The sequence below is a fragment of the Panicum virgatum genome, chromosome 4K, assembly GCF_016808335.1.
Source record: "Panicum virgatum strain AP13 chromosome 4K, P.virgatum_v5, whole genome shotgun sequence".
NCBI lineage: Eukaryota > Viridiplantae > Streptophyta > Magnoliopsida > Poales > Poaceae > Panicum > Panicum virgatum.
In genome coordinates this window covers 44,102,489-44,130,013 of record NC_053139.1, presented here as the reverse complement: position 1 = coordinate 44,130,013, position 27,525 = coordinate 44,102,489, and the positions used below count along the sequence as shown (strand labels likewise).

At 46.5% G+C, this 27,525-nt stretch overlaps 5 protein-coding genes across 7 annotated transcripts; 2 read left to right on the top strand and 3 right to left on the bottom strand.

The window, feature by feature from the left end:
- Positions 1-1,873: 1,873 nt before the first annotated feature.
- Positions 1,874-8,099, bottom strand: LOC120704233 (heat shock 70 kDa protein 16-like). Of its 2 annotated transcripts, none has more exons than XM_039988543.1 (9): positions 6,740-8,099; positions 6,416-6,628; positions 5,254-5,346; positions 5,096-5,167; positions 4,367-4,567; positions 4,149-4,295; positions 3,595-3,723; positions 3,117-3,247; positions 1,874-2,403 (listed from the first exon to the last, which is right to left on the bottom strand). In XM_039988543.1, the coding sequence occupies exons 1-9, from the start codon at positions 7,916-7,918 to the stop codon at positions 2,310-2,312; spliced, it is 2,259 nt and encodes a 752-aa protein (XP_039844477.1). In that variant the 5' UTR covers positions 7,919-8,099; the 3' UTR covers positions 1,874-2,309. The 2 variants fall into 2 exon arrangements, with proteins under 2 accessions (XP_039844477.1, XP_039844476.1); XM_039988542.1 differs by having other exon boundaries at positions 4,367-4,576; positions 6,740-7,987.
- A 771-nt stretch (positions 8,100-8,870) lies between these two features.
- On the top strand, positions 8,871-12,356 carry LOC120704231. Its single transcript, XM_039988540.1, has 6 exons — positions 8,871-9,264; positions 9,760-9,887; positions 10,561-10,730; positions 10,828-10,905; positions 11,483-11,627; positions 11,723-12,356. The coding sequence occupies exons 1-6, from the start codon at positions 9,153-9,155 to the stop codon at positions 12,134-12,136; spliced, it is 1,047 nt and encodes a 348-aa protein (XP_039844474.1). The 5' UTR covers positions 8,871-9,152; the 3' UTR covers positions 12,137-12,356.
- A 164-nt stretch (positions 12,357-12,520) lies between these two features.
- LOC120704232 lies at positions 12,521-13,231 on the bottom strand. Its single transcript, XM_039988541.1, has one exon. The coding sequence runs from the start codon at positions 13,132-13,134 to the stop codon at positions 12,727-12,729; it is 408 nt and encodes a 135-aa protein (XP_039844475.1). The 5' UTR covers positions 13,135-13,231; the 3' UTR covers positions 12,521-12,726.
- Positions 13,232-14,311: 1,080 nt separating this feature from the next.
- Positions 14,312-18,494, bottom strand: LOC120704230 (probable beta-1,3-galactosyltransferase 2). 2 transcript variants are annotated; one of them, XM_039988537.1, is made up of 11 exons: positions 18,230-18,494; positions 17,321-17,417; positions 17,101-17,162; positions 16,803-17,014; positions 16,646-16,709; positions 16,062-16,134; positions 15,803-15,923; positions 15,385-15,472; positions 15,173-15,298; positions 14,962-15,071; positions 14,312-14,795 (listed from the first exon to the last, which is right to left on the bottom strand). In XM_039988537.1, exons 1-11 carry the CDS (start codon positions 18,328-18,330, stop codon positions 14,647-14,649), a joined length of 1,203 nt encoding a protein of 400 aa, XP_039844471.1. In that variant the 5' UTR covers positions 18,331-18,494; the 3' UTR covers positions 14,312-14,646. The 2 variants fall into 2 exon arrangements, with proteins under 2 accessions (XP_039844471.1, XP_039844473.1); XM_039988539.1 differs by lacking the exon at positions 18,230-18,494 and adding an exon at positions 17,610-17,753.
- A 2,780-nt stretch (positions 18,495-21,274) lies between these two features.
- Positions 21,275-23,325, top strand: LOC120704229 (transcription factor MYB36-like). Its single transcript, XM_039988536.1, has 3 exons — positions 21,275-21,920; positions 22,017-22,752; positions 23,009-23,325. The coding sequence occupies exons 1-3, from the start codon at positions 21,630-21,632 to the stop codon at positions 23,239-23,241; spliced, it is 1,260 nt and encodes a 419-aa protein (XP_039844470.1). The 5' UTR covers positions 21,275-21,629; the 3' UTR covers positions 23,242-23,325.
- Positions 23,326-27,525: the final 4,200 nt, after the last annotated feature.

The window sequence follows — 27,525 nt, the reverse complement described above, 5'->3', positions numbered from 1 at the left end:
CGGAGATATGCCATTACAATTTGTTCTGTGTTTGAGATGTGCCATTTTGTACGTATTTGATGCTCTTGGGCTACTCGCGGGTCTCCGTATTTTCATATGGTCCAAACTGCCTCTGTTGCCTCTCTTCTATCCACTTGCTAACATGTAGGACCCACATCATCTTCTTCCTCCTTCATCCCCTTTCTCCTTCCCCTCTCTCTTCATGGCCGCCCGGAGCGCGCCGCCCATGGCTGGAAGCCTCCGACCCTGCCCCGGAACCTTCCACAACTCCTGCCCCTCCCATCCTCCCGAGCTACTTCCCCCGCACCCTCCCCTCCCGGCTCTGATGGCCGCCACCGCCAATCACGCCGCGCCATGCCCGGAGGAGACGTCGAGCTCCAGCTCCGACGCCGAGGAGAGCGAGATGCGGGATCTGGAGGAGCTCCTCTCCAAGCTCAACTCCATAGCCGAGGAGTTCGTCCCGCCCTCCCTCTCCTCCCCGTCACCGGCGCCGGCGGGCCGAGCGCCGCCGCCCTCGTACCCGTGCCCGCGCCGAGCGGTGAGCTAGGGCGGAGGTCGGAGGAGCGGCGTGGGTGAGCTTGGGTGGAGGAGCGACGCCGGCTGCGAGCTAGGGCGGATGGGCGCGAGAGCTTGTCATGCCTCGCGGGGCGGGCGGCGTCGAGCTCCGGCCGGGCGACGCAATGCAGATGCAACGCGTGGAGAGAGAGAGGATGAAAGGAAGAAGAAAGGAAGGAGGAAGAAGATGACGTCAAGTGGATAGAAGAGAGGCAGCAGGGCAGTTCGGACCATACGAAAATATGGAGATTTGCGAGTGGACCTAAGAGCATCAAATACGTACAAAATGGCACATCTCAAGCACAGAACAAATTGTAATGGCATATCTCCGAATAGGTGAATAGTAATGGTAGATCGGTGAACATAAGAAATTGTAATGACATGGATCCAATTAACCCTTTTGAATAAGACCTTCATTTGGCCTCTGCTTTGCTCAAGATTTAATACATTGTGTTGTCTCACTAAACATTGATTTTTACCCTCCCTCGATCGAGAGAGAGAGAACTTGACAGGAAGAAGCAGCCAGTCTCCCCTCTTTGAATTAAGATGGGAGTAGGGCTCATCTATTCTTCCATGGTTTGAATGACCACTCTTTACTCCTCATTTACTAGCCCTCTCAGCATCTCCATCCCTACATATATCAGCCACGCTTCCTTCCTCTCCCTTCGCTAAAGGGTGCTCTGGGTATTTAGTTGTGAGCCCAGCCTGACCAATTCCGAAGCCACAAAGAAATATAATGCGTATATATCCATGAAGCATGGAAGGATAGAACCATAGTATGGAGGATGTTGGGAGTATTCCTCTTATTCATTTTATGATTTTTCCCAGCAGTGGTTGAGAATAGGAGGTGGCAGGATGAAATTGGAAGGCGCAAGAGCTCAAGGATTGAGATTGGCACATGTTCCACTGAGGGCAGCTCAAGTGTATGTTTTTTGAGAGTGCTAGGAAGAGAGAGAAAGCAATGCAGAGAGTGCAAAGCACTAGAGAGGATCTTGTATTGGGCGCTATCCCAGCACCTCTGCCCAAATTTGTATCCGGTTCCTACATTAAAAAATATTTTTCATCTCCCACAATCTGCTGCATCTCGGCTTGGACGATTGGACCCTGCTCGTCAGTGCAGCACTTAGCAGTTGTTTGACCTCGCAGCAGTCACGAGTAAGATTGATCACAAAATCCATTACTTACAAGCATTTGCACATCAATCACAAAGAACAAGAAAAATTATTCTGAAGTAGAAGCCATCCTAGTTCCTAATAGTAAGATGAACTATGATTAATGTACACATACAAGATCACCTCCACCAGGAAAGGCACGCCCATACAATATTCAAATTTCGAATGAACTATGAGAAATGTACTGTGCAAGGTCTTTAAAAATAAGAAATAAAAACCGTTCAGGGAAACTTCCTTGGATCAACAAACAATAAATCTCCCAAGCTAAAAAGTCACTTGTCCTCGTGTGGCTTGCGTACGAATTATCTTTTGGTTCTTTTCATTCAGCACAAACTGAGGCAGGCAGCAACATTGCTCCGAGTACAGGAAAAGAATTCACAAATACCAATAATCATGATTAGTAGGCTCTCAAGTGAAAACTGCACCCTGAACCTTGAGAACCAAGACGCAGTTGCCCAATGGCGGGCCCAGTATAGTACAGGGTGGATTATATGATGGTGTTAGCAAAAACTCATTCATTCATATATTGCTACCAGAATGTAAGACAATCGTGGTCCTACAGTGAAGAAACCTCATGAACATCTAATCTCTATCTGGTGTATGCATGTGATCTGAACCCCTGCTGCCATCCCTTCTTGCTGGAGAGCCCATGTGCCTTGCTATGTTTTGACAGAACCTACAAGTGGAATCAGGCAAAACTTCTTAGACCATATGGAACCAGGGTTAAAAAAACCGACCGGAAACCGCGGTTACCGGTCAAACCGGTCCGGACAGGTTCCGGTTTGGGTCGGTTTCAAACTGACCCAAATTTAAAATTTGAATTTGAATTCAAAAAAATGAAAATTCCCAAAAAAATCTAAAAATACTTCAAGTTGCGACGAATCTAATGGTGTCAATTTTTTTCAAATATTCATTCATTTAGTATACTTTGCGAGCATTTGAAGTTAAACAAAAAAAGCGTGCATACAAAAGTATACAAATACAATGTAAAACATGTTATACATTGTATTAATGTAAAAGTAGTACAAAAGAGGGTTGGAGGGTTCATTTAGGCTAAAACATGTTATACAAACATTCATTTAGTATACTTTGCGGGCATTTGAATTTAAACCAAAAAAGAAAAAAAATTGAATTTGGCCGGTTACCACTCAAACCGACCGGGAGTGTCAAACCGGCCGGCTAACCGGTCCAAACCGTTTGAACTGCCCAATTTGAATTTGAATTTGACCGGTTTTTACCGGTAACCGGTCAAACCGGTCCGGTTTACCGAAACTGGTGGCCGGCGGTTTGGACCGACCGATCGGTAAGAAAAACCTTGTATGGAACAAAAAAAACTGCCAAAGAGCTCAAACAGCTGTTAAGTGGCCATAGGGAGGGAAGGAAACATACATATCCAACTCTTCTCCCCTTCTCTTAATTTCATAGGAACAAAGTATAGGGTCGACATTCTTGGGCAACGATTCTTGAAGTTGCAACCCCTCCCTTAGCCACTGCTCAGCTTTATTGCACTCGTTGTCAACCTGATAGTAACAGTAAAGCCATCAACAGAATCACAAGTTAGCGGCAGCGCAATATTATGGTAGCATACATGAAAGACAGGAAGCAATTAAACTGAATTATTGTTAAGCGTCAACATTTAATATTTATTCAGTGATGTAGGGCGTTTTAAAAGCTCAGTGTTGTAATTCAGCAAAGATAAATTCAACATATTCAACATATGGCGAGATCTTAAATGAATTTCTCTGTACATCCACCATATTGAAAGGTTGGGAAAAATGGAAAACATTATCCTATGTGGTCTTGCATATTATCACTTTGCTGAAATTAGATAGAACAGTAGATAAAAGCTGAATCTTAAATAACTTACAGCTTCTCTTTCAGATGTGGATAATGACTTGGCAGCCATCCTGTGGTCAACGATGCACTTCAAAAGCTCCCTCGTGGCTTCAGCTCTCACTTCATCGTCTTTACAACGATATTCAATAGGATCTACAAGCTTTAAATATAAAAACAGACATAAAGAAAAGTTCCATGGAGAGGTGCAAGAAAAGAATAAGTTAAAAGACCAGAAGCAGATGATCAACAGGAACTTGGTGTAGAGTAGAATGGCTATCAATATGGTATACATAAAGAAACATAGAAAATTTCCATGCAACAACAGGAAATAATGACAATCTTCATGGATGGAAGCAGATAAGACATCTTATATAGCAATGTATAGCATGACATATACCAAGACAGATTACAGAATACCCCAGACTGTACAAAGATGTACAGCTGATAGAACAGTCAGATTTCAGAACATTGACTGAGAAAACCACAAAAGACTAGAGGAAAGAACAAGAAAATATATTTGCGTGAATTGAAGAAAAAAAGGTCTAATGCATCAAGACAGAAAGATCAACAAGAATTTCCATTTACCTTTCTCAGTTCCTCAAGTTTACTACAATAAACCGCTTCTGTCTCATTATCACCTTCTTCGTAAAGCCATTCTTCAGTCTGTTGTAGATTAACTGATATTTCTTCCCTTTCTGAATCAGTAGCAAAACTCCGGTACCTCTCAGAAAGCTAGAAAACAACTTATAAGCCAACAAACTTTAGGTATGGAAAAGAAATAAAAAAGGGTTACAGATCATTACCTTATTGCGGGTGTCATATACATAAGATTCCAATGCATTCTTACTGTCTTTTGTCCGTTCCATAAGTTTATCCTGATAAGCCAGTTGTTGCTCTTGCTCCTGAGCCTCCAGCAATTCCTGCTTGCTCATTGCACCATAAATGTACTCAGCGACTGGCAAATCCTGCCGGTGGATAGACCTTTCACTTCTTGACTTGTCACCCTGCATATAATGGCAGTTGAGGCACCTCAATAACTGGCCATAATTTGAGACATGTTACACCTATAGTTATGTTATGTCGTGTTTCTACATATTGAGCCCCAAGCCTGGATAAAGGTGGAAGGGCTCCTTCGGCCTTCGCAAAAGGGAGAGAGTTGCGATAGGGTTGCAGAGCCAATGTAAAAAGGCCAGCCACTCAAAGGAAGACGAAACCCAAGAGAAAACTGTGGGCAGAACTTTTTATATTACTTTCAGTTTCCCAACATAATTAATCATATGATGCCTTCTTCAAGCAGATTTAATAAGGTTCTTGCACATTTATAGTCAACCCAATTGGTACGGAAACAATGCAAGCAAAATATTACATGCTTGCTAGTTACTACACTTACACCACATTTACTTCTTATTGCAAGCAACATTACAAGATTGCCAGCTGCTGATGGTGATGGTGGAATCTACATAAGAACCTATTGTGGTAATCAGAGGAACACACACAGATCTATGCTCCGTATATGATAAATAACCCATTACCATATCATCACCACTGGAATCCACCTGTGTATGGTCAGCAGAATTCGCATTCCTTTGATAATCATCTATCAACTGAGGAAGTTTGAAAAGTTAGGAGTTGAACATATCAACTGCAAGACATAACTAAGCTAGCTATGAATAAGAAAATTGACCCTTACAGCAGCAGATTCGACTGAAATGAGACCATGTAGATTCAAACGGACTTTTACTTTGACTTTAGAAGCTTCGGTATGTGCTTGGAATGGGCCAATCTGTAACAAGACAACTTAAATGAATTATAAATAATATTACAACAAATCAAGGTTTAGATTATTCAAAGATTAAAACAGTGCAACATCATTGAACGAAAAGCTAGTGAATTGTAGCCAGAGTCATGTGACATACGTGACTAGCACTAACCAAGAGAATATAAGAAGTCTTAAAGATGATGCCAAGAATCATGTGGAGTTAGCATAAACGAAAAGTTATGGCCTGAGAACCTAGAGTTCAGAGTGAAAGAAATTTTGACAGTACGAACACATGTTTTTAGTACATTGAAGAATGAAGCGAGACATGAGTAAGAATCAGTGAACACCAACACAGAGTTGGAATCGAACTCAAACCCTGGTGGGCTGGTCGTACACCCACAGCAGTAGCCATCTGGCAACAAGCCAATTTCCACAACACTGGTATTAGATTACATTATCACATTTCATAACAGTCCTTTATTCCCGTACATCACAGTACTCGTTTTTCTGCTAACACACATGGATCTTACAGAATGGAGTGGCAAAACTACCTACCCAGACATGAGACACCACATTTTCTAGGAACCCTACAGTTCCAATGGTCATGTTTTTTATAAGAAAATGCTCATATTGAAGACAAACATTTGTGAAGAGGCAAGCTATGCATTAATATCAACCCCAAAAGGGTCATTTGTAAATCATGGTGTGCAGTTATTTGATCACTCTAGAAGTTTAATTCATTAAACTACCAAGGAGAACTAAGTAGGCACACGCCCCTCAAAGTCCTCAGCAGAAGATCTATAGGCTATAGCATTCATTAGATGACCAACCAGCAGCACACATGAAAAAGTTGAGCACAGGTGCCCAAGTTAATTTTTGGCATTATAAGTAAGGAGGTAGGCATTCACTAACATTTATACAGAAACATTGGTGATGAAATGAAGTATACCTGTCTCGCGAGTTGTAAGGATATAGTGTCGATACAGAAGTAAAACAATATTAACATCGTAAGAATCTAATGGAACATACATCTGGAGCAAAAAAGGATTACAGTATGATCATCTTTTATAGTTCAAATGAGCTGACAGCATACCTGGAAACTACCAATGTTTGCTGAGGTACCAGGAGGCAATTCATTCTCATCCACATAATATGCATCCAAATTAAAACTGCTGTTCTTATGCAGAGTAATTGTTTTGACACTGGGAAATGGCAGTCCTCTCCGGAATAATGCATTACTTGACAATGTCGAAATTGGGCCTTCTCTTGTGCTAAATCCTATCGAAGCAGGAATAGCATCTTGCACCTGAAATGCAATGAATGTGGCAATTCTCACTATACAACCAGCAGTCTCACCTGCTTCAATTAGCACATAGAGCATACATGTTATACTCAACAATATAAAGTGCAATCATACCTCATACTCCCGAACACGGAATGCAGGACTAAGCATCGCACACTGCAAGGCACACCCCCGAGCCACACACTCACTAGCATTGAGTGTGCGACTAGGTTCCCTTCTGAAGAATCCTGCAAGCACCTTGGCAATGGAAGGTACCCGAGAACCAGACCCAACGAGTTCCACAGAATGCAGCTTCTCCAATCCAATCCTTGAATCTGCCACCGCCCTCTTGCAAGGTTCAACAACCCTCTCCAGCAGTCCAGCACATAGCTTCTCGAATTCATCCCTCCGAATCACCCCCCTGACATCCTTCTCCTCCATCAAGCACTCGATGTTCACCACAGCCTCCGCATTCGCGCTCAGAACCTTCTTCGCCTTCTCGCACGCTGCCCTCAACCTCATACTCGCCTTTACATGCCCCACGACATCGATCTTATACCTGTCCCTGAACTCCTCGGCGAAATGCTCGAACAGCACCTCGTCGAAGTCCCTGCCCCCCAGGTCCGCATCGAACCCGTGCGACAGCACCTTCATCCCCGACGCGTCGAAGGCGACCACGGCGACCTGCGTATCGCACTGCCCGACGTCCACGAACGCGACGTGGGTGGGGCCCCCGGCGCTGCCGAGGTCGTTGCGGTAGAGGCCGTAGCCGAGCGCGGTGGCGGCGAGGTCGTGCATGAGGCGGAGCGGCCTGAGCCCCGCGACGGCTGCGGCGTCGAGGTAGGCGCGGCGCTGCGCCTGCGTGAAGTAGCAGGGCACGGAGATCACGCAGTCGGCGACGGGCGCGCCGCCGAGGTCGGCCTCGGCTAGCTGCTTGAGGTAGGCGAGCAGCATGGAGAGGAGGTGGGTCGGGGAGAGCGCGATGCGGCGGCCGATGTGGTCGGCGTGGACGACGGCGGCGCCATCGGCGGCGCGGGAGACGGGGAAGGGGAGGCGCGGGAGGTCGCGGAGGAGCGAGGAGGCCGGGTCCCGGCCGGTGGCGCCGAGGAGGAGGCGCTTGACGCTGGAGAAGGGGGCGTGGGAGGCGGAGGCGGAGGCCGCGTGGGAGCCGATGAGGCGCGCGTTGTGGGAGAAGGCGACGGCGGCGGGGGACTCGCGCTTGGACTCGGCGTTGAGGAGCACGTCGATGCCCCGCTGCCGCGCGGCCGCCGCCACCAGGGTGTCGTTGCCGACGTCGAACCCGACCACGCTCATCGCCGCCGGGCTCCGCCGATTCGGGGTCCGATCGGTGGGAATGGGGGCGGGGCGGTTGGATTCGGGGCGCGATGCGATGGAAGATGGAGATGGAGCGGTGCGCCGGAGGGTCCGGGCCGCGCACGCCGCGGTGGGGCGACGAGGTGGAGGGCCGGGGCGTGGTTACTCGCCTGTCGCCGACAGGTGGGGCCGCTGCCTTTTGCCTGTGGGGACTTGCTGCCGCAAAAGCTTCCGGTCTCTTTCTTTTTTGTCCTACTAATTGAGTAATTTCGAGCTGCTAATCATCCTCATGAGCCAAACTCTTTTACTGTGATCAGGCAGTACAATACTAGATTACTAGTATTAGTATTATTCGTTAGGTAATCTTGAAAAGTTATGACGTACCGTCTTTTTATCTCAATTATCTCCACAAAAAATTACGAAAGGCAATAACAAGTTTGTGACATTACATGATGATTGAAATCGTGAAAAATGTGTTTCTAATTCCGACGAAAGTAAAGTTGGTTGGGCGCATGTATGGTTATCAGAATATTGCTACCTTAGCTTAATTAACGAACATGGACTGCATGAGATTTATATTGTTATTAGAAATACATAGTGATCAAGTGTATATGGTTGTTAGAACAATATTAACACGTTGAGATGAGAGGAAATGAATTCTAGTTAAACTAAAAAAAATCACAGTAGGATATAGACTCTAGAATGACATGGATTTTGTAAACTTTTTTAGGGCTTTCCAATTTCAAAGGTGGGGCTTCACACTTGGAATTGAAAGTTCAACCTTTTTATGTGAGAAGGCCGAAAATTAGATAATCCGAGCCCATTAGTCCAATCAAAAAAATAAATAAAATAATCTAAAAATAAATAAAGCAAAAAAATAATAAATAATAAAGAGTTTTTTTTGTTTGGAAAAGCAAAATAATAAAGAGTTAGGGGACCGACGGAAATTGACCACCTCCCCCATTCCGGCGGCCGACCGTGCCCGACCGTCCCTGCAACCCCCTGTTGCCCTCTAGCCGCCTCCCCTCGCGACCGTCTACCTCCCGCCCTCTCGCCGTCGCCGACCTCCCAAGTCCCTCGCTATCCTGCCCGGCTGCCCCCCATCCCAACCGGCTCGCGCGCCACCGCCATCTTCGCCGGCGCCCACCTTGCTGCCGCGGCGCCCGGTCCCGTACGCTCCCGCGCCCGCCTGGAGGACCCGCCGGCTGCCCTTGATCTGACCCCACGGGGCTGGATGGACAAGGGGAAATCGGTGGTCGCCGAGCTGGCTGCGTCGCTCAGCGATGTCCGAGTCACGCCGCGCCAGAACCCGAAGCCCAAGAGCTTCGTGCCGTCGGCCTCCTTCTGTAAGCTCCCGGTTCTTGTTCCTGATTCAAGCTAATCCATCCTGTCTTTTAAGTGATTTTAGAAAAAAAAATGAATTCAGCTGACTTCTGTGTTGGTCAGGGAAGATTACAGCTGCCGTGATCGATTTAGTGAGCTAGTATCTCCTGCAAAGCGAAAGATGTAAAGAATGAGTTGAGAGCTTTCCGGTGTGTAAAACAGTGGTGGAAATATTCTCTGTGAAGGGTTTGATTGGCTTTAGTCTGCGGAATTTGTGTTGTGTGCTTCACTTTGATCATTCTGCAGTATACTGCCAAGAAGATTACATACCACAGTTAATTTCTATTGAACAGAGAATGAAGTTTGTTTCTGAAATGATTGACTGATGCGCTTGCTATCAAACTGTTGTGCAGACTGGAATATTTGAATCTTCCATACTTTAGTCTATAGGTTTCCAATTGTCCTTATAAATGCATACACTATCTCCAATGTTCATGTGCAAATTTTAACTACTTCAGATTCTCTCTCAAAGAAGGCTAAACCTCGGAAATTGGTGAGCTTGTGCCTTGGCACCCTGGGTCAGCATCTTGAAGATATCATCACTGATATTTCTGAATTCGCTGCATACTTTCCACCCCATATTAAGGTAGGTTTTCTATTGATGCATCCTTGCCTTGCTGCCAGATTAAAATGTGTATGCAAGCTTTTCTGTCATTAGACAGAGTACACCTTTTAGTTTGTACAATGAAGCCCAATTCATTGATGTGGCAGAGTTCTTTGTCTGACAAAAAGAAAGTACATGTTCTTGTAGTTACTTCTAGTTGATCTGATGGCTCGCGACGCTGACTAGTTTAGTTTACAGGATTTTCCTCCTCCTTGCAGTTTACTTGTATGTTGTAACTCTTGCTTAAACAACTAAAATTGAGAAATCTACATTTTTTTCTTTCTTTCTTTTTTCTTGCTGGTGAATTTGAATATTCTTATGCAAATAGCATATAATAGATAGAAGACACAAATGTAACTTAGTATTGGAAACACTTGCAAAATCCAGATAGGAATTTTGCTAGGACCAGTAGATGGAAGAAACTGTTGATTATAAGGTTGACGACTTGACGTGATGTGACCTGCTTCGAGGCTCTTAGTTTTATGACCTTGTAACAACAGCTAGTAGTAAATCAATCTGAATTATGCAATGTATTTTTAAGGCTTTGAAGACGCCTAGTTCAGTAACAATTATTGTTTGATTGAGTTCACATATTGACATGCAGTATACTGATATCTACTGTTACAGTGATAATTGAGTTTCTTGTATGATACAGTTGGCAATTCTGTCTATTGCGAGGAGAAGAAGACTACTGAATGATGAAGTTTTGACTTCTCTTGCTGAATGCTCCTGGGAGATCCTAGATATATCTGGTTCTGATGTAACTGATGTTGGTTTGGCTACTGTGGCAAATGTTTGTAGTAATTTACGCGCTATTGATATTAGGTAAGGTTTTGTTGCTGCATGAGTTATTACTTAGTAGAGGTTGAACAAACACTTCAATGAGTGAATCCATCTCATTTATGGTTATCTTCTCATGCAGTCGCTGCGAAAAAATTACTGCTGCTGGTGTTTCTGAAATTGTGTGCCACTGCCCATCCTTGGAGATATTGAGATGTGGGTATGACTTCCAACAAATTGCATGTGCAACCCTAGTGTCGATCAATCTCAAATTTGTGCCTTCATGATTTTTCCTCCAATTTTGTTGTGAATAGGTCAAGTATGAAGATCTTGGTGTGAGCCCTTGCTATTAACATGGTTGAGATTAAATTCACCTTAGGCCTATACCTTTTTGTGTTAGATTATTCATGTTTAGGCACAACTTTTCCAATATCAGCATCTTGATTTACCTAGTATGGTAAGACCTGCAGTGATTGATATTTGATGAAATCATGACATCTGGACATGTGATGCCTGGTACTGAAAATTTGGTGGCTCTTTATAGACAACTACAATAAATGGTTTCCTTTTGTGAACTCATCTTGTAAATCATCAATTTATGATACTGAAAATTGTGGTTACAAATATTGCATATTTGATCATGTGTGCACAAGTCTATTTGAGCATTCGAGATTATGCTAGTGAATAGCTAGTATCCTTGTGTGGAAATTTTCTTTTACTTTGGCAAATCTTATGGCCTTCCATTGTTTACTATGTGTTGTATCGGATACTAAAGAGTTTAAATCCCATGATTGCAGAGGCTGTCCAAGGAGTGAGTTCACTGCTAGGAGGTGCTTGAATATCTTGAAACCCAAATTAAATACTCTTGAAGAGGACTCGTGGGAGGAACTTGATACACTAGATATAGGAGGCGGTGCAGAGTCTTTAAGATGGCTTGTTTGGGTATGCTTGCAAAGTTCACTTCATCTCTAGCAATGTTATGTTGTGTATTCACAATTCACTAATGCATGTCTTGTGCTTAATCTTTTCGCTTGCAGCCAAGGATAGATGATAACTCAAAGGAAACTCTAGCTGCCGAATGCCCTCGTGTTACGATCAACCCACAGCCATCGCCTTATGACCTCTCTGGATCCAGAGTCCCAGTTGAAGCATTGGCAAGCGTACCACTTGACCATTCCATAGTTGAGGATATTGATCCCAAAACATGGGCAGTTTCTGCTGCCCCTCGAAGACCTGTTGCTCCACCAAATCCTAATGCTCCACCTGAAATACCGATAGCAGAGAGGTTCCGACTCGCCTATGTGGAGAGGGAAGCAAGGCTGGCGCCCAAGAGAGCCAAGCGAGAACGGCAGCAGAGGCGCCGTGCTGAAAGGGACTACATGATGAATGATATAGATGCCAGATCGATCGCACTTGCTGCTCAAGCAAGCAGAAATCTGCGCAAGAGCTGATGCCCAACTTTGCTTTCCTTTGCATGTTTTTGGTGTTGTATGTATCTCAATAGTTTTGTCAAACAAGGCAGATGTGGAGAGATTCGATCTTGTCAAACAAGGTATATATGAACACAATTTTGTATCAGCAAGTACGGGTGGCCTTTACCCTGTCATGTACGAAAATGTGAATACACCAAAATGGAAGTAAAGTTTAACTTGTTAAGGACATTTATGGTCATATGAGTGAACTGCCACTAGCCTCCTGATATGTGATCATGTTGATTGGTTTTCTATTGAATCTGAATGAAGCGATTATTACTTGTAAATAGCCTAATTTGATTTGTTGAATATGAACGACCCGATTCATGTGAAGTGCCAGCACGCAAATTTCTTGAACACAGATGACGTGATTCCTGTGAATTGCTGCCAAGAACGAAATCAACGCACGGGGAGTTGCAAAGTTGTATTGTACACACCAGAGCATCAGATCTTTAGGTATTACTTGTCCAGATTCCTACAAGAAGCTAGAAACACGACCCGATCCGTCTGCACACCGTCTAATGAACGCCTACACAAGCTACGAGAGCGCACCGAGCGCCGAGCACCCGTCAGCGCGCGGCGACGAGGTCCGACTGCGGCGGCGGCGCGAAGGCGTCCGTGAAGAAGGCCTCGGCGGCGTCCGGCGGGGGCAGGAACACCACGCCCCGCGCCGCGGCGAGCTTCTTCCGCAGCGGGTACCGCATCCCGCGCGCGGCGGGGCCCAGGAAGCACGGGACGCCGTCCCCCGCGGCAGCCCCCGCCGGCGCGGGCGAGCGGGGAGGCGAGGAGGACGGCGGCGGGAGCGGCGCCCGCGCGGCGCAGCGGAGGGAGCGGGCCAGGACCTTGGAGTCGCGGAGCCGCGCGAGGGCGCCCGGGCGGAGGAACCGGTGCGGGCTGGCGCCGCCGCCGCCGCGCTGGCGCTCGTCCGCGCGCGGGGCTGGCGGGCGGCGCGCCGGGGAGCGGAGGCGGCGGTCCATGGGCGGAGGAGAGTGAAGAGTGGATCGGGATGTGGAGCGGGGGGAGAAGTGGGAGGGAGATTTGGAATTGAGCGCGGATTTGGCAAGTGGTGGGGAGTAGGCGGGGAGGGAGAAGTAGGGGGGTTTTATGGTGGTGGGCGGGAGGAGGGGTGGAGGGAAACGAAAACGAGGCCGGGCGGGAAGAGGGTGATGAATCGGAGGGCGATTGGAAAATCGAAAATGGGAGGGAGGCGTAGGCGCCACGCCGGCAACGCGGCAAGGAAGGCATGACCAGGGTTTTTTTATCCGACCGCCGGGACCGAACCGCCGGCCACCGGTTCCGGTTTACCGGACCGGTTGGACCGGTTACCGGTTAAAACCGGTCAAACTCAAATTTGAATTCAAAACCCACAGTTATATCGGTTTCGAACATCTAACCGGCCGGTTAGACCGGTTTACCGGTCCGATTTGACCGGTTACCGGTCGGTTTGACCGGTTACCGGTCGGTTTAGGTTAAATTCAAATTTTTTTCTTTTTTAGTTTAAATTCAAATGCCCGCAAAGTATACTAAATGAATGTTTGTATAATATGTTTTAGCCTAAATGAACCCTCCAACTCTCTTTTGTACTACTTTTACATTGTATTTGTATACTTTTGTATGCATGTTTTTTTTGTTTAACTTCAAATGCTCGCAAAGTATACTAAATGAACGAATATTTGAAAAAATTTGACACCATTAGATTCGTCGCAACTTGAAGTATTTTTAAGAATTTTTTGGGATTTTTCCATATTTTGAAATTCAAATTTGAATTTGGGCCGGTTTGAAACCGGCCGGAACCGGAACCGGTCCGGGCCGGTTAGACCGGTAACCGCGGTTACCGGACCGGTTCCGGCCGGTTTTTTTAACCCTGGGCATGACACGACGGACGACGGGGGTGGTGAGCGGAGGGGTTGACTAGACTTCATGTGTCAGCGTGTGGGCCAGCCGGCCAGGAAAAGGCTCCAGGCGTGCAGGCCGATCCGACCTTGCGGAGATGAAATGGTGCTACTGGAATCGTAATTGTTTAGGGCCCAGATCGAGTTCGAGGACGCCCAACTTGACATGTTTACTTTAAGCGGATTTTTTTTTGTATTGTATTATGTGATAATAACCAGCCGGGACACGAAAATCAGATGCAACTGAACTGAAGAAGAACACTGAAGAAGAACTGGGAACCACTGCTCTGCACTATATATAGTACTTCTCTTTGTCAGGTCTACAAAAATGGACGCCCAAATAGGAATGTGTCAAAAGAATCAATCAGCTCTACACCCCTCAGAATCCTCGATTGGCACCAGCAGACACGGTGTAAAATCCCGGTCCGCTCCAGCGGTGTTGCCCAATCGTAAACTGCATCTAGCTAGTTACAGGCCTACAAATCAATCAGAGACATTTTCTGCACAATGTACACCTAAGCACACAACAGAGCGCGTTCCAGTCTTGCCGATGGTCCACCTCTAGATCTCAGTTCGATCGGAGATTACTTGCTTTGATTAGAAAGAGGCGGTTAACAGTGCCTTTTCACCTTCTGAACACTTCTTATGAACACCCCAGATGTTCTGCACGGAGTTGCAGATACCGCTGCACTTCCAATCGAACGAGGCTGCGCAGGTGTTCCCTGCCTGAGCTTTCCATTCGCAATCTGTGATAACAAGCAATCAATTCATGATGAAAATTTGGCATGAGAAAGGATATTATTACTTTTCCTAGCAACTTCTTCTGTCTTTTTTGAGCAAGTAACGTAAATCCTCGAGTAAATCCGACTGTCAATCTGAACTCATTCTGATGACAGAGTAACAGAAACTCACCAGGTGGAGTGCCACAGCATAGTCTGCGGTCATCAATATGCTCAACATCTAACCCTATCAACCAAGATCCCAAGGAAACATCTTCATTGATGTACTTGTGCAAAACATGCCTGCCATTATTGAATTAGCAGACATGGGGTTAGTACTAACAGTCATGAAATTGGATTAAGCGGTGCTATCTTCCAGAAAACTAGGTTAGGTAGTATCTCACTTGTTTATTGATATGTAGGTTGCCAAATCTTTTGAAATGGCATATAGTTGGCCGGTGGCATGTCGAAAATATTTGTTACCCACTTCCCCGAACTTCCAGTGCTCAGGTTCATAGTATCTGACATCCCTGGACAGCAGCAATCACATATAACAAGTTGGTGAAAACATGTTGAACAAGTAACAAATTAAAGAGACTATTTTTCATTTACTTACTTGTCAGATAGGACAGGGCCAGACTTCATGCATCCAATATATACCCTGGGCTTCAAAATATGTTTGGATAAGATATTTCCAAGCATTGCTACAAACATAAAATTTTCATGTTAGGAAGTAGGAACATAGTGTTGCTGAACATACAAAGACAATTGGTGGGAGCAAGCAAGCTCGATATGCTAACAGTCTTAAAACTTGGCAAACTTTTCTTTGTTCCCTTGGAATTAACAGATTAGGCAACATCAAATTTAAAGTTCAGATCAGCATAAAAATACATTTAAGTATCCTACCATAGGAAATATTTTCAGGTAGCAAAAGGACAACAATAATGGCCGCATTGAACCTTGATACCAACTGATAGTAACCACACTGCCCCAACCTTAAGAATGATAAAAAGCATTGGACCAAAATTCAATACCTATATTAACATGCACGTCGTCGTCAACCTTCACATAGAAGTCAGCATCCCATAAAGCAACAGCTGTTGCAAAGTATGTCCTTGTTTTGCCCGATAGTTCAAGGTATCCCTCTACATGATCCTATAATTCAAGGGCAAATGGATAAAATTAGAGCAAAAAACATATAGGAAGTAATAATGGCTTCAAAACTACATGTGGATCTAGAAGGGAATGAGGCATCAAGTATCTGTAAGTGAACCAGATAAAGTGATATCTTACAAGCCTCATGAAGTCTCCGTGTTTCTTATCCTCTGCCTCAATTGCTCTATCGACAATTCCACCAGAAATAGCACTGAAAGAAAAGCATAGATAAGCATCACTTGCATTGCATGTGCTGACAACAACATAAAATTGGAAACATTTTTTGAGTGAAATAAAGAAAAACAAAATTGAACAAAATTTTAGGCTGGTCACAAAAGGAAAGAGGACGTTTCCCGAGTGAGAGATTAATTTGTTATCAATCATGTTCCTTATAGTATATCATATTTTGCTGATTTGGCATATATGGTTGAAGTTTTTTGAGTTTATATGCTATCAAAACTGAGTGACTTGAAAGATAGTAAAAAAGGATCATGTGATTCAAATAAAGAGGTTTTTGGAAGGTACAATGTGTAAATTGGATTTCTTCATACTGTAGTGTTATATCTATAGTGCATGATAGGGACCACCACTATCAATTGTGATGATGTGTTCAACAAAATTTTGTATGCCAAAGTGAAAGCGTCATGCATGCAATCAACAAACTATGCAAGTTAATGAAGAAATTCAATGGAATCTATACTGAAAAGAGAGATGTTACACACCTGTGACCAATAACAAAACGAATTATGATCCCTTTCTCTTCCTCCAGCTTTTTCCTCATTTCTCCTGGTTTTAAGTATTAATTCGCTGTCAATATTTTATACCATCAAATGCATCAAGAACGAATGGGGCACTCAGGGGAAATCATTGTGAAAAAACCTTGAGGCATCCATGTGTTGCGGATAGAATCCCTTCTCTTGCGGCTGCTAAAAGCAGTGTTGATACCTATCACCATAAGGTACTTGCGCCTAACGGTAGACTCAGAAGCCTTATACTCTTCTGACACTGGAGATCCATTGAGAAAAGAATCTTGTAGAGTCCTTGCGGCAGAGAGTTCTGTCTCCAAGTTTGCTATGGTCTTATCTAAAGTCCTACAAGAAGCCAGTTTAACACCAATTAGAAACAATTGAAGCTTCCTCAAATCAAAGGGAAAGAAAGCATCTATGATCACACATACTGTGCATTATGGTGAGTGTCTGAGATATGTAACATGTCGCTGTAATCGTGTTTTCCTTGAACCTGGTAACATAAGTGCATAAATTTGCATCAGGATCAATCAGCCACATGACATCAGGGTCTCGAATGTTGATAGCAGGTAGCACATTTGAGTTAAGAGGCATCAAGTTACATTTTAACGTTGAAATACTTTCAAGAACCGAGTCAAGAGAGTTAATTACTTTTCGTATACTACAGTCTCCCGCCTTAAGCTCGGACTCTTTCCCTCTTCTTTCATTTGGTACAGCTACCTCACTTGCTTCAGGCAATGTCCACATCCTGGAGAAAACAATCACAATCAAGTAGCGCATACATTTGGAGAAATCAATATTCAAACAAAAAATAGTTCAGAGGAATTCACATGCTGCAACCAGAGTGAAATCAAGCTGATTAGCGATGATTAATACGATCAGATTGAAGCAAAACGTGACTGAGTTACAACAATTCAATTGCACCGAACAATTCGATTACCTAAACCAGGTCCTGAAGGCGGTTGTTGCTGATCTCCAACTATGGGCTCATCGGGCGAAGCTGGAAGACTCTCTCTCTCTCCTTACATTGCTGGGCGAATGTGTGGGGACATGTAACCTAGTTTTGCTGTAAACACACTCCCCCCCCCCCCCCTTCCAAAATGATTGTATGCAAAACCTCGCATCAATAAAATTGTTCAGGCTGCCTCCTGGCCCGCCGTAGTTTTCCCTCAAAAAAAAATTCGATTGCCTAAACCCATTTCTGGTGTACGCGTCAACACTCAACACAGTTCGATTGCAAAATCCAAATGTGCAGGGTCGCTGACGCACAGGGCTCAGGCTCAATAGGTCAACGAACGAGCCAACACAGTAGCGCTGGCAGAGTCTGAATTCTTGAAGGCTCAAAGCCATGAGCCCGCCCAATCCACGAATTAGCAACGCCCTCACGGAATTCAGGCATGCTGCTACTCAAGAGTTGAGGTAAACAATGTGATCCAACCAACCAAACATTCCCTCCCCCGAATTGCAGAGGCAAGGTGACCAAAAATCCACAGATCTTCCCCCACATGATGCATCCTGAACACTCGGGAGCCGGTCGAATCTCATGGAGCAACGGGTTACCTGTTGGTGAAGAGCAGACCGAGGCAGAAGCTCCCGACGCAGAGCAGCAGCACCCACCTCCTGGCCACGCCATCCGCGCCGCCTCCCCTCCTCCAGCTCATGGCCGCCGCCGCCGCGCCACCACCAGCAGCAGCAGCGACGGCCGCCGCCGCCGCCGCCGTCTCCTCGTCCTCGTCCTCCGCTCAGCTCCCGCAGCAGGACGACGGCCAGGAAGGAGGGGGAGGCGGGGCAAGAAGCCATCCGTGTCCTGGATTCTTTAATCCGGAAGCGCGCCACAGTCCACCCTCCCCATGAGGCGCATGTGCGCGGGCGGGGGCGGCCACCGACACTGTAGGGCACAGTACAGCCCGGCTGCACTGCCGCGAGTAAATTTGCAAAGTTCAAAATTTTTAAAAAAAAATCGACACCTACATGAAAACTTAAATCTAAATGAAATAAAAAACACATTACACAGTTTGTTTGTAAATCGCAAGATGAATCTAATGAATCTAACTAGGCCATAATTAAATGCTAAATTGCTACATTAATACTACAGTAAATAACATCTAATGACGGATTAATTAAATTCGTCTCGCGATTTACAGATGAGTTTTGTAATTTGTTTTATAATCAGTTTATATTTGATATTTCAAATATAAAAAGTATTTTTAAAAAAACTTTACACGAGACAACTAAACAAACACCTAAATTAATGGAAGGCTCGCGCTCGCTTGCTGGTGGAGGAGAGGCCGCGTGTCGGATTCAGAATTCGGACGGCGTAGCAGCAGGGGCGCAGTACAGAATGCCAGGCCGTTCCCGTTCACGAGACGGATCGAGCGGGCGGATGGATCTCGCTTCCCCGTACGCCGCCGCCGCCTTCCGCCCTCCGAGCTCCGTCGCGTGGGGGACCTGCAATGCGGTGCCGTGGCGCCCGGGGAGCAGAGGAACGTGCCGCGTGCGGTAGCAAGAACCTGCCCCGTGAGTCCCCTGTCTGCCGGGGCCTCCACCCCTTCCACTGTTCGGGCGCGGGCGCGGGCGCGGGCGGCGGTGGCCAGTACCAAGTCCGTGTGCGCGTCGCGCCGTCCCCGCGCGGCCGCGCGGATCCTCTCGTCTCCTCGACCGCGTTCATGGCGCTTCGCTTCTGCTCGTCGGCCGGTGATTGATGTCATGTCAGAGGTTGACTGTTGACTCCATCCAAGTGGGGACGGGAGCTGCAGTTAGAATGTTAGATGTTGACTTTAGTCAATAATAATAATCGGAGGGTTTTCGAAACAACAATTGTTCCCCGAACACATGCTCATGCTCGTTAGAGATAGGGTATGGAGATTGTTTTCACTATCCTTTATTTGGTATTGAGTGGGCTTTGGTTAGAGATCTATTGTTCTATTATCATGATGGCAACGTATCGGGTGCAAACCAACCTCTTCATGCAAACTATGAAAACTTCAATCTGAGTTATTGGATCATCATCTAAGGGGTATAGGGGATTGAGTAATTTTACAATCTGGACCCGCCCTTGGATTGAGTAATCACACTTTTGCAAATCCTCCCTCCCACCTCTCTGCACCCCTCCCCTTGGATGTTGATCTGATGGTTCAGATTGAAGTTTCCATAGTTTGCACGAAGATGTTGGTTTGCACCTGATATGTTCCCATGTGGTATCCTGATTTAAAATGGAGCTTCATTTATACTCCGATGATATTTTTGTAATTTCCAACTATAGTGCATCATAACCCAACTATAATACACCCCCTCCTTTGGGAATTGATTGGTGGGATAAGAAGGCCTCATTTCCCTTTCCCAAACCTTCAATTTTTTTCACATACCTTATATCCAAATATGGGATAAAATCTATCCCACCCTTCATATCCCATTTCCTCCCTCCATTTTTCTTAAATCCAAACACCACCTAAGTATCAAAACTTTCACACCGACTTTGTTTCTTCATGAATTTCATAAGTTTTTTCAAAAGATATGAAATTAAGAAGTTACACTTGGTTTCTATTTGTTGTATCATAATTTTCAACTAAAAAAATGATTTTAGTTGCATGAGCGAGACATGAATTGTGTCATTAAAAGTCTAGAAAGATTTAGCATCGGTTAATTAGGATAAAAAAACTCTAAGTACACATAACCTTAGCCGATTCAAAATCGACATTTTTCAGTACTGGGTTCTTTGTGGCTTGCAATAATGATATACACAACCTACTGTTTTTGTCATCTCTCCCGAACTTAAATGTAGTTAAGGACACTCACAGTGCCAGATATCACTTCTTTTGTTGTGGATATACAAGTTTTTTGAAAATAACTTAAAATTGAATTATATTTACACAAATTCTTAAATAAGATGAGTGGTCAAACTTGGAGCTAAAAAAGTCAAACAGCCTCTAATTTAGAACAGAAGGAGTACCTTTAACATTTTGCAACCGCGCTAGGAACCCTGGTGCTCGTTCTAGATCAAAGTCGAGCTGAGTGCCAACACGGGGGGGGGGGGGGGGGGGGGGGGGGGGTCCAAGCACGTTCAAGGTTCACTCGACTTCCCTATAACGGATCATCCATTATTTCGGCATCGTCTAAAGACTCTCGGCCATGCGCCGCGTCATTGTATACTCATGGAACCAAGTGGCAAATCTAGAAGGCGCAGGTGCCTAAAGAGAGTGATCGATCGAGTGCGTTAGCTACTCAGCCGGACACGGCTCCGGCGATCTCGACGATGATGCCAGCGCTCGCCAAGCAGGTGCGCAACGTCCGCAACCGCCTAAACTTAGAAAACCAGAGCTCCCCCCAAGCTCTCTGCTTCTTCCGCCTCCGCACGCAAATGCCAATTGCCACGCCATGCACGCGGCGCGTCGGTAACCGCAGGGCCGCAGGAATAGGCGGCGCGCAAGTCGGGCGGCGCGCGCGGCGGCGAGCGTTTGGCGGGGGCGATCCGGGAGCTGCACCGCCCACCTCACCACCCGCCTCTATCTGCACCCCCGCGCCCCGCCGCCATTACCACGGCTTCCTCCTCCCCCGCCTCCCCCCTTCGTCTTCCTCCCTCCGCGCTAGGGGCGGAAGGCCGTCGCCGCGCGACCACCCCCCCGTTCCAGCTAGCAGCCCGCCGGCGCGCGTGGTTGCATGGCTGCTGTTCGCGTTGCTCCTCAGCAGGCTCCCCGCAAGGTTGGGTGCCTCGACTAGGTAATTAGTTGGTCGGCCGGCCGGCCTAGGTGCACAGGCAACCGTTTTTGCGCGCGCTTACGGGAGGATCGGAGAGGAGAGCTCTCCATCTCCCGGCGGCCCATTCGCGGAGAATTGAAGAAGCTGATCGCCGTCTTGTCGCTCTCTCTCCGCCCTGCTCCCGGGGCCGAGAGGGGCGGAGAGGAGGCCACGTCGGGAGCCGGCCGGAGGGACAGAGAGGCCGATTAAGCTGGCGGACGGAACGATGGCGAGGAGCGGCGGTGGGGTGGAGGCAGGCGGCGGGTTGAAGAAGGGGCCGTGGACGCAGGCGGAGGACAAGCTGCTGGTCGACCACGTGCGCCGGCACGGGGAGGGCAACTGGAACGCCGTGCGCCGCGAGACGGGGCTCCAGCGCTGCGGCAAGAGCTGCCGCCTCCGGTGGGCCAACCACCTCCGCCCCAACCTCCGTAAGGGCCCCTTCTCCCCCGAGGAGGAGCGCCAGATCCTCCGCCTCCACGGCCTCATCGGCAACAAGTGGGCGCGCATCTCCTCGCACGTAAGCCGCCGCCGCCACAAATGTTCTTGCAAAATCCGATCGATCGATCGATCGAGCCGCGGAAATTCACACTCCATGGTGTTTTGCTTTTGGCAGCTGCCCGGGAGGACGGACAACGAGATCAAGAACTACTGGAACACGCGGCTCAAGCGCCGGCAGCGCGCGGGCCTCCCGCTCTACCCGCCGGACATCGAGCAGGAGATCGCGCTGCTGCGCGCGCAGAACGTGAACCCGCTCGCCGACGCCGACGGTAACGCCAGCGCCAGCGCCAGCGGCAGCTTCCCGCCGCCGCTCCTCTACGACGCGAGCAACCCGTTCGCGCTGCCGCCGACCGTGCCGTCGCCGTCGCCGTCGCCCTCGGGCTCGTACTCGCCGCTGATGATCAACCAGAACTACCCGCTCCTGAACCAGATGCAGGGGATGCAGCAGGCGTTCCACCACCACCTCGCCAGCCAGCAGTCGCCGCAGCCGGTGTTCCACCAGGCAGACGGCGGCGCCGCCGCGCTCGGCCACGTCGGCTTCGTCTCCTCGGGCCAGCCGCCGCTGCCCACCAGACAGCCGCAGGCGGCGGAGCTCCCTTCGAACCAATTCGACACCTCCAGCAGCTGCAGCGGCGGCGGGCTGCTCGAGTCGCTGCTGCTCGGCGACGACCGCCTGCCGCGGCACCACCCGACCATGGTCAAGGTCAGCTCCATGCCCGCGCTCTCGTACCGCGAGCCCGTCTCCAGCAGGCTGCCCGTCCACGGCGCCGCCGGGAGCGACAGCGACGGCACCTCGCACTGCCTGCCGGGAGAGGACATGCACCATGGCGCGACATGGAACTTCACCTTCGGTCAGTCAAGTTCTTGCTCAGCTTCTTCTTCTTCTTCTTCTTTTTCTTCTTCTTCTTCTTCTTCTTCTTTTTCTTCTTCTTCTTCTTCTTCTTTCATCCAAACAAATAAACGATCGCAGAAATGCAAATCATCACGATCGACGAAGAAACTGACGCCAATAATCGTGTGGTACCAAATGTAGATTAGGGCGAAGTGCGAAAGCGATCACGCCGTCGTCTCACATGTTGTTGCATTTGGGAAACCGATGCGTTTCAGAGGACGTGAAGCCGATGAAGAGGAGGACGCCGAGCGAGGCGGGGATCGCCGACATGTTCGGCGTCGCCGCCCCGGGGTCGGTCCCTGGGGAGTGGTTCGGCGCCTGCGGCGGGTCGACGGCGCCGTCGCCGGGGCCGTCGTCGGCCGTCACCGACGATGAGTTCAGCCTGGAGATGCAGCAGTTCATGTCATTGCTACCACTGTCAATTGACGAGCACAGCTGGAACGCGTGACCTGGATAAAATGGAAGCCGGAAAAATGTAGAGCATGTATTTGCTTTTGCGAGAACAGTGTACGCATTGTTTTTGTAATGAGCCTATTACTGGATCCTTCCCTGTTCTAGACCTCGAATTTCAAACATGCCGATATCTCCACGATGGTTCTAATGCGCTTCAAGATCACATCCTATGGAACTTAACCTTGCACCCAGTGCATATCAATGATAAAAATCTTCGCTCTCTATTACAACTAATAACTACAACTAATAACTGATCAAAAGGGTGAAAATTTGTTAAAAAGAATACTCTAGTAGCTACGGCATGGCCCATGGCACGTTGTGAGATCTAAGCATGGAACAGCACGACCATAGTATTTGTAATTGAGGCACTGTTACAATGCACAACTCTCGTGTTCGTGTTGTGTAGGTACAACTCAAAAAGTTTTTTTTTTGTATCGTACAGTGATTTGGTCAGTATAAATATCTAAAATCGCAGGGCTCAAGTTCCAACTTTAGATATTTGGAATGTGGAATAGACATACCATTCAGCATGGTCAAAACATAGCACATGACTTACTTTATTTTTGCACAGAGCGCTTCCATAATGTGGCAGCAAGTGACTTGTTTATTTTTAAATAAAAGCACTTCCATAACTGGGAATTTCTGGCGATTATATACGTAGCAAAATACGTATCTTACCGACCTCGGTAGGAAGGTGCGGCCAAAGAATAGAGGTAGCAGTGATTTCTCAACTCCCACAATGTGCATTCGGTAAGAAAGTGGGCCCTGTAATAGAAAAATCAGCAATCCAAACTCTGGCCCTGTTTAGTTCTAGCGCAAAAATTTTTTGTGTTGGAATCTTACCAATTTGAAGTACTAAATGAAGTCTATTTATAAAACTTTTTTGCACAAATGGGTTGTAAATCGCGAGACGAATCTAATGATGCTAATTAATCCATGATTAATAAATAATTAGCGGATGGTTACTGTAGCATCACTGTTGCAGATCATGAATTAAGTAGGCTCGTTAGACTCGTCTCGCGATTTACAGCCCATCTATGCAAAAAGTTTTATAAATAGACTTCATTTAGTACTCTATGCATGTGTCGAAATATTCGATGTGACGGTTTTTTGTGTTTACGGGGTTTATGGGGTAGGAACTAACATGCCTTCTATTCCTCCAGTTCTCCGTCTGTTCAGTGCCAGAGAAATAATTTTTAATTCATCTTACCAGGTAGCAACGCTGTTGCCGACATCAATTATAGCCTGCTCTTCTCCTACCCTTCACAATGTATCCTACTACTAGCAAGGTCTTACCTCCCGTTGTGGACGCCCTTATAGTTTTAGGGGTCACCTTATTTTGCTCTGAGTACCCGAAATCTCTAGTCGATACAATCTCGAACAATGCAGGTCTCCCCTGAGTCCCCTCCCATGAGGTGTTGAGCCAAAAATATTCGGATATTTTTTTGTTCCATATTTTCCCCCATATTAGATTATTCATAAAATAGTGACTATGGGTCTGTTTGATCCACTCCAACTAAAGTTTAGCTTGCTAAAGTTTGGAGTTTTTATTTAGCAAACTAAATGTTAGATGGGAACATATTAGATGCAAACCAACTTTTTTCGTGCAAACTATGGAAACATCAATCTGGACCATCGGATCAACATCCAAGGGGAGGGGCACAGGCGGGTGAGAGGGGGGATTTGCAAAAGTGTGATTACCCAATTCAAGTGCAGGTCCAGATTGGAAAAATACTCAATCATCCATGCCCCTTTGATGTTGATCCAATGACTTAGATTGAAGTTTTTATAATTTGCACGGAGAGGTTGGTTTGCACCGGATACGTTCCCATGTTAGATTGCTAATCTTAGTAGGCGTTGTTTGGATCCCCTTGCTAAACTCTTCCAAGTGACCATGCCTTCTTTTGATTCTCTGCTCCACCTCCTACGCTACCTTCTTTTAATTCTCTGCTTGACCTCCCACTTGTGTTTTGTCCCCCCCCCCCCCCCACCCAATACCATTAATTGTGAGGGTAATTTGGACTTTTGTCACTTTTAGTAGGTTTTAGCAACCCTTGGCTTGCTAAAGGCTAAAGCACTTTTGCGGCTCCAACAAAAGTTTGGCTTGCTAAAGTTTAGCTAACTTTAGTTGGACTGTTTGGATCAAAAGTTGCTAAACTTTAGCAACTATAAAATTTAGCAAGGGATCCAAACAGAGCAATAAAGAAGAGAATTTGAGGCCTTCCAGTCGTATAGCTGTTCTACCGGGGAAGGAGCAGTGGGTACATGGCTTACTTTCCGTGTCATTCTTACGTAATAAAAGTGTCAATCGGAGTGGTACACACTTTGTTTTTGGATGAAAAGTCAAATTGCTATATAGGGGTGTTGACTTAGCTATTTGCCTGACGAAATATGAACATGTTTATATCTAGAAAACATATCAAGTGCAAATCAATTCCTTCGTCCCTTGAATGTTGATCCGGTGGCACATAATGAAGTTTGTACGATTTGCACAAAGAAATTGGTTTGCATCTGATATGTTCCTATATGTCTATTGTATTGGTGATTATGTAGAGCTCCAATGGAGCCTACGTTTATCAGAATATGAATGATTCGCAATAGAACGTGGCATCACTATATTCTTAAGGTCCTGTCACATATTGATCAATAACTTGAATATTTTTATATGATACACTACAAAAGAAATTATGGATAATTTGAGATTGATGTACTAGACCTGACTTGTGAGAGTCACTCTCCACCTCCTCAGCTTTTACTATTGTCTGCTTGGTTTGAGATATGCACAATAATTTCTCTGATTCATGGTTTTTTTTTGCGGGGGTTTTAGCGTTTCTACACCCGTTTTGAAGTGAAATGGTGAATTTGCTTTCATTTTTTGAACTTTGTGATTTTACCCCAGTGATTTCAACACGAAGGAAGACTTTGCCCCTGCTATGTGAAATCCCTCTAATGATGTTAACTTTTGAACAAATGGACTACTTTGCCTATATACTTTTACCCCTATTTTATTATGATATTTGTGTTTTTACCTTTATTTTAGATCAGCAAGTTGACATTTTGTATCCAAACTTTCAAAAAAAGAATCCAACAGCATTTCAACTGACAATCCATATAAACAGAATTTAATATCACACAACATATTAATTTCACACATTGCATTAACCGCAACAAACCAAATCCAAATAGATTTAAATGCAACAAACCAGAACCTCATTAGTTTCGTAAAAATAGTAGATGTCCAGCTAACAGGATCAGAATTTTCAATCTTGTCAAGCACAGACTTAGTTTTTGAAAGAAACTCGCTCCTACTATACATAGAGAGTATCAGAGTAAAGCATGACACTCGGATATCAGTCAGTGATGCTTGATTGCCGAGCAATGAATTTGACGCCCGACTTAGTTTACGCGAACAGATTACCTTGAACTATCTGCTCGTCATCGTGTGCTCGTTGGGAAGCAACCCCTGCGTCACAACCAGCCCGAGCCGCACCTCCACGGCCCGTTCAAGCTCTCTATTGCGGTGGAGTGCCGAGACGAGCGAAGTGTATCCCACGACGTCCGGCGCCTCCATCCGGCGAAAGACCTCCTCGGCCATCTGCTGGGAGCCACACCTAGAGTAAGCTCGATGAGGCAGCTTCCGATCCAGGCGTCCGCGATGAAGCCCGCCTGCACGGCGAGCGAGCGAACCTGTTCACCAACCACCAGCCCCGCATTGCACGTGAAGTCGTTGGATGCGAATGATGGGAACACCAGCTGGGCAGCTTTCCCAGCCTCGTTTAGCCCGTGGCCGTGTTTGGCTCGGTCCGACTGCCGTTCTAGGCTGGAGTGATGCGGCCGTTATGAAAACCGTGCATAGTTCCGACCATTGAGACTAGTTCGATGATTCATGACTTTAATCCTCCAATACCCCGGAACAAGTAGAAACATTTCAATAAAAGATATATAGGGTTCAGATGCAAAGATGGCGGCTTCACTCACGCAGCAGAAGCCTAACTGTCACGCATGCGCCTACATCTACGGGAGTGTGAACTACGGAGTCATGTACTTAGTTATCTACTACTTTTATACAGCTAGCACGTTGGTGTGCGTGGGGCCCACTGGGCAGCGTCGGCCTCTGAGTATTTAACTCAAGCCATGTAACGAATAGAGCAGACTTGTCTTCAGAAACAAGTTGGAATTAGAACTCCTCGGGTGGGATTTCCTCCTTCCCCAAGTTATCTCTCTCTGTGTGTCAACTGGCCGGAACTCACGTCGCCGGCGAGTTCGTCGGCGGCCACAT